The sequence below is a fragment of the Dermacentor variabilis genome, chromosome 2 (genome assembly GCF_050947875.1).
Source record: "Dermacentor variabilis isolate Ectoservices chromosome 2, ASM5094787v1, whole genome shotgun sequence".
Classification (NCBI taxonomy): Eukaryota; Metazoa; Arthropoda; class Arachnida; order Ixodida; family Ixodidae; genus Dermacentor; species Dermacentor variabilis.
This window is the reverse complement of record NC_134569.1, coordinates 119,811,467-119,824,013: the sequence shown is the minus strand read 5'-3', so window position 1 is coordinate 119,824,013 and position 12,547 is coordinate 119,811,467. Positions and strand designations below refer to the sequence as shown.

At 42.7% G+C, this 12,547-nt stretch overlaps 1 protein-coding gene across 1 annotated transcript in view; it reads right to left on the bottom strand.

The window, feature by feature from the left end:
- Positions 1 to 1,599: 1,599 nt before the first annotated feature.
- The window catches only part of hay (ATP-dependent DNA helicase hay), a 32,310-nt gene continuing 21,362 nt past the window's right edge, over positions 1,600 to 12,547 (bottom strand). The window contains exons 17-21 of the mRNA XM_075681864.1: positions 9,444 to 9,658; positions 6,170 to 6,318; positions 4,629 to 4,757; positions 2,687 to 2,829; positions 1,600 to 1,689 (exon numbers count right to left, since the gene is read on the bottom strand). Of these exons, the coding sequence (XP_075537979.1) occupies positions 2,698 to 2,829; positions 4,629 to 4,757; positions 6,170 to 6,318; positions 9,444 to 9,658 (625 nt within the window). The 3' untranslated portion in view covers positions 1,600 to 1,689; positions 2,687 to 2,697. The remainder of the gene's footprint in view (positions 1,690 to 2,686; positions 2,830 to 4,628; positions 4,758 to 6,169; positions 6,319 to 9,443; positions 9,659 to 12,547) is intronic.

The following is a 12,547-nucleotide window of genomic DNA, read 5'->3' as shown; positions in this document are numbered from 1 at the left end:
TTGGCAAATTTTTGTTAAATAGTTGAATATGTGTTTTAATTTCTCATGCAAGTAATGTCCACCTGTGCAAATAATCCAGTTCAAGGCACTAAAATTGTGTTATCTGCAACAGGCGATTTAAAAATTCCGTAACACTTAAGAAGATCGCCCCGTATTTTCCATGGCCTTGAGCCATCGCAGTTATCAGCGTGGATCAGTGGTTCAGCCCATGTGACACATAACTGTTTATAACCACGATGCAGAGTCAAAGCCGATGATTCAGTGTATCGATTTGATGAAGCGTAGCAGTGCAACTCTGAATTTTACCCATCGGTCAACCGTACACAGGAAGTTGTTCTGGTGAAGCAGTGGACTCCAGAGGCAATCCCGTTTTCTTAAGCATCTCTCTTTGCCACAACTAAAATTCTGCTGGATTTACTTGAAGATATCCTTCTACTTCTAGTAATGGAGCCTCTTTCCGGGAGTTTTACATACCCTAACATTTCTTGGAATAGCACAGTGGCTGGGCACCCACTGGTAAATGAGGGACTGCTTAGCAATGTTGCCCATGTATGTGAAGATAGGTGATGTTGCAGGCTATGGGGTGGTTGTTGCAGTGCATGCACATGTTCCACACATTTCGTGGGGCTGCTTTCGGCTTCATGATGAAAACGATTCATTACACCGACAGCTGTCACAGATCACATAGAAGGGCCTCTTTAATGCCTCAGAGCTACCACAGATAAAGAGGTCTACTCTCTCTATCAGTGCAAAGTGTTAATACATACCTGAATGATGCCACATCATCAAATGATGTGCATTCAGAGTAGACATTGACTGACAACGATTTTGTGGCTCACAAGATGCTTCACAATAACCTTTCCGGGATCAATGGAACCACTGGAAGCCTGATACATCTAGACTTTCTGTGCAGGATCAAATGAAATACCGTATATACCCATGTAAAGGACGCACTTTTTTTTTTTTCTAGAATGTTGGCTGGGTGCAGCCCTCACACGAATCAGGCCGGCGGCAGCAGAGAGGTGCAGATGACAACGCTGCAGTAAACGACCTAAGATGCCGGCCCATCGTCCTCGACCAGCACTGACCCAAATAGGGCTCCCTTCTCTAGAGGCAAAATGCCACTGATCTGACTGGAAGCACACCAAACACAGCCGAGACGACGCGCCACACAAAGAAATAATGGCATGGCGGCGCTGGCCTGAATGGTATTGAGGAAAAAGCAGCTAGCGTCATCTAGCAGCAACAGAACTAACTTCGCTTTCCAGTGGGACATTTTGATTTTTTCCCCCAAAATTTTGCCTTCCAAAGTCGAGGTGGCTGCAACCCTTACGCGAGTATACACAGTACTGTTGTTAGCTTATACTATTATGCTGTGCTGTACCTGAAGAATGGAGCGCGAGATGACTTGACAGTGTACAAGATGTACCACTGAACCATGCAAGAACCACAACACGCAGAAGTTTGTGTGTCAATTATTGCAGTGTTTATTTAAATAATGCCCATAACACATAGGCACCACTCTTTTGAAGTAATCTCTTTAGATACACCACTGTCTGCTCTCTTGCAGAATCTCCTGCGTTTAGTAAAAAAAGAAAAAGCATTTTACTGCTTTATTAAACGACTAATTATAACAGTATACGAATGTGCGATGACGTGTTGCTTCTTCCACTTGATATGTTTTATACACTGCAAAAAGGGAGGGAAAAGAAATGCACATCACTGCACATTAGAGGGATTGTATGTTTAACAGGTATTTTCTTTCTTTATTTTTCTCCATACAATACCTAGCACTATTGAATGGTGAATGTTCACTGCATGTATCATTTAGGATCAACTTCAAAGCAATCATCACAGATAACACAGTAGGCTCTATATTAATAGCAATCAAAATTTGTTATATTGAAGTATACAATATATTTGACACATACGACTGTCAAAAGTATGAAGTGCTATTAGTGATTTACATTAAGAGGAAGCTTTAGCTCGGGCCCAACTCCGACGCAGCCTATTCAAATACATGTAAAATGTAAAAACGTTTTTCCGAGATAGCCCCTTGACCAATTTTAATGAAATTTGTTGTATTTGAGAAAGTTAAATTCTAGTGACTGTTGGAAGCGGAATTTCGATTTCGCTCCTGAATTTTGTTACAAAAATTTCCAAAAATTTGAAAGTGAAAGCGGACAAATTCGATGTCATTTTACATCTTACATGAATTTGTTACGTTGTTTACAAGGGTTCTGCAAAAGCTGTATTTCCATATTACTAAATTCTTTAGAATTCACGTGTCACATATCAATTTTGTCCGCTTTAGATGCAGTATTAGATGCAATTCACAGAATCGTATTATGATTTTTCGTTGCTGAGTTACAGAGTTGTGAACTTCATACTTTTGTATTTTGAAAATTTTCGATTTTTGCCAATTTTTAGTAAAAAAATTGACAACCTGAATAAAAAATTCGAAACCAACAGTCACTAGATTTTAAGTTTTTCTTTTAAATGCAACAAACCTTGTCAAATTTGGTGCAGTGGTTGCCGAGAGAAACGAATTCTCCTTTTACATGTATTCAGATGGGAGCACCCGAGCTAAAGCTTCCTCTTAACTCGTGTTAGTACCTAGAACCTGGCTCCAGGTGCCTGTGCACCTATGGACCCATGCCAAGAGGTCGCATGCCTTTCAGCATACCTAGGCTGAGATTAAGTTTTCCGGAAACGCTTGAAAAGTGGATGCCTCAGGCCCATGTCCTTCTTCTTATCAGTCCTGTACTCTAGGTACACTGCACTGTCGGCGCCAGACATGGAGCTCATGTTTCCAGTTCTTCTTGACATCTGCAACAAATGCAAGAAATAAAAATGAATGCTCCTTATAATTCATTAGAGAAGTATGTCTTCAGTAGCAACAAGAGGCACATATGAAAAAAAAAAAGATTATATCACAACTCTATCCCATATTTCTGTAAAGAGCTCACAGAAGTGCTTCCACATAACACCTGCATGCAATTACCATAGGGGAGTTATGTGTAAATATGGCAGAATGTTTAGATCTTACAGCAGGTGGATGTGACCCAATTTACAAACTCATGCAAGCACATGCTACAAGAAAGACAAGCTGTCTCTACTGTAAAGATGGTGCTCAAATGCAAAGATAAGTGCACTGAGGCAATATACTTTAGGAGAGTTAACTGCTGGGCTAGTTGGTGATCTTGCATACTGAAAAGATTTTGCGCCAAAAAACACAACACACACAAAAGAGTGCCTGTGGTGTCGTCGTCTTTCTTGTGTGTGTTGTGTTTTTTAGCGCAAAAACTTTTCAGTATGCACTAAGGCACATGTCAGCACACACAGGTACATGCATTACAGTCAAACCCAGATATATTGAATCCGAAGGGGATCACAAGACAGTTCGATACATAGGTAATTCAACATAAAAAATAAAAATTTCATATGAAAAATTTCAAGATCTTACAGCTGTTCGATGTACGCAATAATTCATTACAGGTGGGCTCGATAAATCCTGGTTCGACTGTAGCTACAAAAGCATTCCGCAGCACTCAAGCAGAACATCCAGAGCCCTCTCGCAAAGACAGCTTTCTCATTTGTACAATAGAGGTCATAATGGAACAAACCCATTGTATTTTTGTGTGTTACCTAACTGATGCCAAAAAATAAAAAAACATTAGTTACAACACAGTAGAGAGGGCCATAGCTGCGGATTAAACAGGAGCCGACAGTGAATGTTGACAAAGCCAAACACTGTTATTGAAATACTGCTGTGTGTTAAGACATTGCGGGCAGGTTGGCTTTATAAAGATTTGCATGCAGTTACTTACGCAAGTTGCACATGCAAATATTTTTTTACTTTTCCAAGAGTTACTAATTGGAGTACAGGTTATTTGCAGAGGCAGGCTATATGTATGAAAATAAGGCAACTTGGTGCATGCCACATCCTGTGCTCTTTTTTTTGAAATTTACTGATTTCAGCACATTCACATTTTTATTTGTGCACACTGTGTGTTAAATTACGGTTAAAGTTAATAGTGTTTCACTGCAACGTGCTCAACATTTTTGTTTCATGAAAGCTTTGGTCTCGAGAAATTACACGAGGCAATAGGGCTGCCGAAGGTGAATAACTGGGTATTACAAAAGCATTCCAGGCCTTTAAAGGCTGTGCAATGACATTCCGCACTCATTGGCCATCAAAGAGAAATCACTCCCACTTTGTTTGTAAGCCTCCCATTTCAGTTACATCATAAAGGGTGTCCCATGTAACTTGAGCCAAACATTAAAAATACGCAAATGCCACGTAGCTGGACAGAACCAAGGTAATGTTGTTTTCCATTGCTTGTAGATACTCATGTCATATTTTAATTGCATCTAACTATATAATTAGTCTTAATTACTCAACTGCTAAAATACTACAGTTAGATGAAAAGTGTAAAAGAAAAAATTGTAGAGCAACATGAAAAACTCCCGATACAGCTTTCTGTTGCTCAATACGTGCTACATAAAGTGTTTTTTCCGAGCGTGAGAGAAGCATGCAAATACACGCAAAACTGCCGCTTGACTGGCCGCTCGAGGCACTTTGCCCATAATCTCTATCACTAAAGCTATCACTAAAAAGGTCGAACCTGGACACGGTGGCCAGTTGGACCAGTCTCGCCAGCAACGCGTTCCTCCTCTGCATCAGCATCATTGGCAGCCAGCACCTGCTGCAACAGGTTTGTCTGCTCCTCCTTTGTGCGGTACGCAAGGTCCTCCTGTGGGAAGAGGAGAATGTGAGAATATGTGCAAGGAACAACGGCAGCTCTTCAAAATTGGTAGTCTGCACATGTGTGACCAGTGTAGCGTGCCCGTGTGTTGCAGAGTAGCTAATGTACCACCAAACCAAGAGATATCTTCATGCCTTCACTACCGTTATGACTGTTTACATCACTGATGTTTCCAGGTGGGGTGGGTGAATAGGGAAGGGGGGGAGTTGAAGACCAGTGTCTTTCCGGTCCTGCAGTCTTTCCTGCATTGTTCGAGGGAACCATTTTGTTTTCCCCTGCCCAGGGCGCTGGAAATGTCTCGGACGTCAGCTCCAAGATACAGTCGGCTCTCGTTACAACAGACCCTAATAATCTGACAAAAAATGTCCGTTTTATCTGAAATTTGTAATATCCGAAACGCCTCACTACCGAAACTTTGATTGCGATGTGTAACAATGTTATTGGAAAGTGTGAGTGACGATCGTCAAAAAAAAAAGTCACAGTTTCGCCCCAAAGGTGAAGCATCAATTGCGATAGCAAATAAGTAGACAGCTATGCGAAGTAAGGATACTAGTTTTATTGGCTGTATAAAGTCGTAAACATTCTCTAACTAACTAAATAAACAAGCACGGTGTCACGGGCGCAGGTAAGCATGAACACATCTCGCTCGATGACTGCAGAAAGTCACTTTCAATACGTTGGAAGGAGGAAGTGCAGCAGCGAGCGAATTGACCTTCGTGCTGTCTCTCCCTTCAACACGAACTAAACATTGAAAGCACAGCGCATACAGCGCACTCTGTCCAAATCACAGATCGCTTTCAAGATATGATGGCCGCACCTTAAACAGCAGCCGCTGAAGTAGAACCCCCTCTCTTGCCCCCCCCCCCCCCCCACCCCATGCCTCGTGCGCAAAAGAAGACAGCGTGCTTCCACCCTGCCTTCCTTTCTTGCACGAGCGATATTTAGCCATGATAATCGGCTGACCCTAGCAAGTCAGTAGTTAGTCTCTGTCGACATGGCAAAAGTCCGTTTTACATGCCCGATTTTGACAAAAATTGCCTCTAATTTCATCCGCTGTAGCCAATAGTTTGTTGTAGTGCGGTCCGTTAAAAGCAAACTTCGTTACATTAATAGAAAATTGAAATATGGTTCTTTATATCCGAAAGTCTGTTGTACGTGGGGCCATTGTAACGAGTGTAGACTGTATCAGTTTTCTGCAATGAGATTGTTTATGATTGTTACATGTGTTAAAAAGAGATTACAACCTCCACACACGTAACCAAAGATACTAAGAAGACTGCATGAGGTAGCAAGTTTTGTGGCACAGCCTACAGACACAGTGACAGCTGAAACTATCCTCAAAGACTATTGTTGCATATAAATAAAGAAATAAACCAGCAAGAAAGGCAGCTGGAACCCACCTCGTCCATGCCTGCCATCTTGGTAATAACCTTGTAACTGTAGCCCTGGTTCACCAGGAAGCGCTGTCTCTTTCGCGAGTAATGCATCTCCATAGTGTCTTCAGATACCAGAGAATAGAAGAAGGCATTGTATTCTTCAGCCACGGCACCTGTGCAGGGACACCAAGCATGAAACCATTAAACAAAGTGTTGATATTCTTGCAACATGGTATGTCTTGCAAACCAGAAGTGCTTTGCTGCACTGAACGGCTATCTTTTTGCATAATGTTAGGAACGGCATGGGAGGAAACATGCTTAATAAAAAGACATCTCAGGCAGGAAAGGACCACAAAGAAGTGCTCATTTTGACAATGCTTATTTAAGAACCATATCTTCAAAATAAAGAAGACATCTATAGAGACATCGCAATGGCAAGAATAATGAAAGGAGACAATGAAGGAACGCGCAAATCAGGGCAATATTATGAACAGTTCATTCTCGCCTCTCAAAATCTTAGAAAGTATTTCAGCCTGTGTTTTCACTACAGCTGGTGTGATGTTTCTGTGCATGAACTCCTGCATTTTATATTAGGGATGGCGCCACAGACATACTCAAACACGATTTTGCTGAGGCACTACAGCAGACTCGGGCATTGTAGATTTCTATATAATGAACCTTATTTTCCAAAAGCTTCTGAATTATTGGCTTAGTTTCCAAAAATGGCTTGCAACTAAGTTTGTGAGAAGCCACTACGTTAGCATAAACTGACCCATGGTATCTCTTTAACTGTATACAGTTTGTGGGGCTACAGAAAATGCTCATATCATGTGCATTTTGAAGGAGTGTGGGATCCCCTTATGTTAGGATGGGGAGTAACCCACTCCCTTGCAAAAATGGTAGAGAAGTCGTTCACTGATTGATTCACAGGATTTAACATCCCAAATAAATACACAAGCTATGAGAGACGCTATCATACCTGCCAACCTGCGAACTTTAGAATTCGTAAAAATCCCACAGACATAACACCGAATGGAGAGTATTTTCTAAAATTTTCCCTGGGCACACCTTTTGTGATATACATGTGCACGTTACTACCGTATTTACACGATTGTAAGTCGACCCCTTTTTTAAAATTTGAAAGTCTGAAGTTGGGGGGTCGACTTACAATCGAAACCAAAACATGGCCCCGCCAAAAAAAAAGCGATACCAACGAGAGCTACAACATAGTTACAATTTTATGTTTGCTCTATGGTCCTACCCGTATCTTTTCGCTATCCCGCGTGTTTTTTCGCTTTTCGGAAGGGTTTTTCAACATTTTTTAGTCTTACAGTGCATGCAACACTCATAGGGGTGTCGATAGTTGATGGAAGCGCCGCTGTTCCCATTTGCGGCGGCACCCTTATAACCATAGAGAAAGTTATAACGGCGGCGCTTGCGGGGAGTATCGGTAGTTCATGGAAGAGCAGACACCGTTCGCGGGTTTCTCTTTCTCTGTTTAAAGGCATTGGCATTGGTTTGACCAACTTTTTGACGCGCTCCACTTGACTCCCGGCTACGTGCTACTTCTATGCTTCCCCAGTCGTCATGAGTGCTGCAGGCCCACTAATCTTTCGACACTCGTTCACAGCAGCGTTCAAGAAGGCTGCCATCCTTTACGCCGAAGAAACAAATCAGTGCGCAGCGGGCCGCAATTTCGATGTTTCTAAACGGGTGGTGCGAGAGTGGCGACTGCAGCGAAGCGAAATTTTCACCCTGTGGCGGCAAGTGAGAAATTTCCCACGTGCCGAAGTCTGGACGCTTTCCGGAGCTGTAGGCTAAGCTTGCGGCAGCGTCGCTGAAATGCGTGATCAGTCCCTGCCAGTGAAGTGTGACGTAGTCATGAAACAAGCCCGGACCTTCGGCTTAATTTTAAGGTTCTGCTCCGCCGTGAGTACGAGTGGCTGGCGGCAGAAGACTGCGAAATTACACCAACCGGACCTGTCAAAAGAGCCTCCCTGACGGCTGCGTGTGGTTGGGTGCATTTGGCGTGGGCTGCTGTTCTGCAAGATGTCCTGGTGCGGTCGTTTGCCAAATCTGAAATTTCGCTAGACCACGACGCGCTGTGGGACCGCAGCAACGATGACGATGGCAGCACTAGTGAAGACGAGTAGTCCAGTGACCATGTCAGCTACTAATAAATTTTCGTTATCGAATGCGCCCTCTGGCTTTTTTTTTTTTTTTTTCGGGCAAGCGATATGGGGGGGTCGACTTACATTCGAGTTGACTTACAATCGTGTAAATACGGTAACCAAACTTGGAACTGCACATACTGACAAGCAACAAGTTATGTTTTCAGATCACAGTGATTCTTCAGCGACATTTCTGTTACCAACGTCAGCTGCTTCAGGGACATGTCTGAATAAACTTGGTCAAAGCAGGTACTTTTCTGGTGTCCTTTCACAATGAGAAATCTTCCAAGAGTATGGGGAGGTGGACAAGCTATATTTTTTCGCGAACAAGTTATTTTGTGGTATAACTTGACGAAATATTTGTAAACTCGAAGAATGAGCCCGAATTCTCAAACATTACGAAAAATATGCGGAAGCTGGCAGCTATGCACTGTCGTAGGGGGCTCCAGTGTACAAGAATTCCTGCACTGCATCTCCATCAGAATGTGGCGGCCACAAGTGGCAGTCAAAACTCGCACTTCGTGCTCAGCATTGGGACACCACAGCCAATGAGTGGCCACAGTAGGCTGGCAAAGGCAGAGTTCCCTGGTAAAATTACTAGAGCAAAATTTGGCACTAGTGTCTACGTTCACTGCCAGTACGTATAATGCTTCATTCAACATGGGAGTGATGCACAATATATGAATTTTTCTAAACTTCGTCCTTCTGGCTTTGAAAAACCTTTAGTTTTTTTTGTTGCCACAGCCCACAGGCCATCCAGATTTAGTGGGACGGATAATCAGAAGTGCCAAGACATATTTATTCATTCAAAAGTATGTAACACAATGAGAACATAATATGCCATCAACACTCCTTTGAAGAAATGTTGCATGACTAGCACACAGCACTCTTTAACCACAAAGACCAATAAAAGAAGCCACAGTTTACTTCTCCATGAAGCCATGTCAAATCGCAGAAGAATCTGTGTATAGTACCCACCATTACCATGAAGGTTGGATTGCAACACCAGATTTTCTTGTAGTAACTTTAGTAAGAACTCTATGGTTTGAGCCTTCCTGTGCCAAGATACAGGAAGGCTCTAACCATTTGTACCTACTAGAACAGCAGGCACCAAGGATGAGACCTACCTTTCTTGGCCCTGAGGATACGACCCAATCGCTGAGCCTCCTGCCTCCTGGAGCCTCCATGAGCGGACACCTGGATGAGGACATTTGCCTCTGGCAAATCAAAAGAGGTGTCGGCCACCTTGGACACAAAGATGGTGTTCACTTTGGGATTGTACTTGAAGTTTTGCAGGATTTGCATTCGCTCTTGCTGAGATGTAGGACCATAGATGTATGGCCTGTCGGAAGACAACAGAAATCATGTGAAGCCTTTTTTTTTATATTTAACCAGCCACAGAAAGAAAGCAGAATGAATGCATGATGGACTGTAATGACACTTGTGCATGCCATGTGATTACTGTGAACACACACACACAGAAAAAAGAAAGTCGCAGTTTCACCAAAAAGGTGAGGCATTGATACTACAATAGCAAAGTATTAGCTAACTACACGAAGTAAGATTTGTGGTGTTATCAGCAATATAAATTGAAGTAAACATTCGTTTACTAATTAATTAACAAGCATGATGCCATGCGTGCACGCAGGGCACCCAAAGCCACCAGCCATTTCAATTTGCCATTAACCTTAATTTGCACCTGCTGCAGATAATGTACAAAGGATAGGATAGATAAACTTTATTAAAAGAACAATCAGGCACGTGGGCTGCATATGTGCTCAGACACACAGATAGTTATGCACAGCCACGACCGGGCTAGAGGAGCAGACGTGCCACTCACATTCTCATGCCAATAATCTCATAAATATACATAAATGTTCATACTGTATTTACACACATCTAATGCGCTCTATTCTTCCTAGAAAATGGGTCTGAAAATTGCCCGCACATTACAATCGGATATGAAAACAAAACTGCATTGGCAGTGTTGACAACAGGCTACCGCCAGAGCCATCAGACGCGGCACCATTGCCATCACAAAATAACGAGAGCAAGTTTTTGTGAAAGCTACTTTCGGTACATTTTGTACTTGACTACGATCGTGGCGGTATTTTCGGCCAATAACTTAGGGAGATACTTTCATTTTCCCGGGATTTCACACGACTTGCACCGGATGCATCAGTGTAATCGGCCCCAATGTTTTCGGCACTGTGCCAAGCTAGCTATTTGCGCTCAGGGCCAGAAATGCTGTCAGGTGGATACTTTGACAAGTCCAATGCAGAGTTTCAGGAAAATTGTAGCAGTTTCTCTAAAAGTGATCGCTCGAGAATACCACTCCAGTGTGCAAGTATCTCTGGCCAATGGAGCACAAATGGCGACGACACTTTCATTATGGAAAGTCACTAGATAAACGAAAATTCTCATCTGTGAAGGTTCATTCTGCATGTCTGGTTTTTTTTTACCACGAACGCGGAGGGCATGCTATATTTTCCTTTTACAAATTGGTGGAATGTTCCGTTCAAGTGAACTGGGGCACATTACAATCTGGCAAATGCGGTACTTGATCAGCAAATTACACATGTAAAGCATAACAGTGTATTAAAAACAGTAGAGCACCTCTACAACAAAAATTACTTGTATAACCAAGGAAATATTGTGTCCTATTTCTATTGTGAGCAGTGCAGTGCGCAACTTTTACAATGAAGTAGCCCGTATAGTGAACTATTTCGGAGGTCCCTAGCACTCCGTTATAAAGGCGTTCAACTGTATGCGAAATTATGAGAGGTACGAACCGATAATTTATACACTGTGGAAATGTATTAAAATTTGCATTTCAAAAGTACTTTTACATTTTTAGAGAAAAGAACGTCCACATCAGGGGGATGGGAACATCACCCAGTGCTGCCAACCTCCGAAGCCAGTTTTACCCTAACTTGAATAAAAACATGTCCCTAGATTTCTCTAGATATGTGGAAAATGTGGTTCTTAATAGATGTCCGCGAGCCAAGTTTCATCCTAGACACCAGCGCTCATTTCTCCCCTGGCAGAACGATTTCACATCCAACGGGTGTACGTTTCCGCTGCTTCCCTTCAAGGTCGCGCCCGCGTTCAGTTCGCGCTGAGCACGAAACGTCTCTTGTTTGCGACGGTGCCTCTTTGGATGACTGGAAATTATTATTGTGGTGTTAACTGTCATGACAGCAATGTAAACACGAAAGGGTTGATGTCACCAGTGAAATTTTGCCGATTCACAAGAAAATGGTATGAAAAAGCCGACGACAGACATGGATTACTGCGGTGCACTGAACAAAGTAAACAATTCGCAAATGAAGCGATCTCGTTCATTGATCACTCATGAGTGTATGACACTTTTTACGTGTAATTCACATGAATTTCATGATTACTAGGTATATAATCCTTTTAGTCAAATAAAAACTTACAGTTGTTCGACCAGCGCTTGTCCTGTCTTCTTTCTCGTGTTTCGTTTGTGTGTGCGCTGCCCAAGAATGGACACCACTTCTGTTGCATGCACTAGCAGTGGCCGAAGTTCACGCGTGCCGAGAAATTGAATATGTGCACGATGCATTGAACATGACCGAAGTTCATTCCTGCATCACCACTGCACCGATCGATCGAGTTACTGAACGATAAACGCCCGTGGCTTGGTCGCGCCGGCATTGCTGAAGCAGAAATGATTACTAATACTTTCAACTTCTGTCTCTTGAGCACTGTTAAAAAATGGCCAAGCTATTTACATTGCTGTCTCTACTCTGTACTGTAGGGGACGCACTAGTTAAAGTTGTGTGCGCATGTCGTATTTGTGCTATGCGGCGATATATTTTGTTTATTTCTGCACAGTGTCAATGGAAGTCCGTTGTTGCCATCGGAGACAACACAGATTTGTAGCAAACATTTTGTGGGAAACTGCAAAAATGACTTTAGCTAACACACATCGTATGTGCCGACGATTTTTCTGGCGGCACATACAATGTTGTTTCCAACTAGCTGCTGTGTCACTTGTATGGCTAAGCAGACGCTGCCCTTTCGCCGCATTGCAGCAATGAAAATAATTGTCAAGCATGCCAATATTCTTAAAGGCAAATAGAAACATGTACATTGTCCTTCAAATAAAACGTCCACCCACACACATACGTAGGCACACACCACGCGCGGTACGAAACGTGCCCAAACAAGCGCAGTGCAAGAGGCAATCAAGGCAGTGTGAACGAGA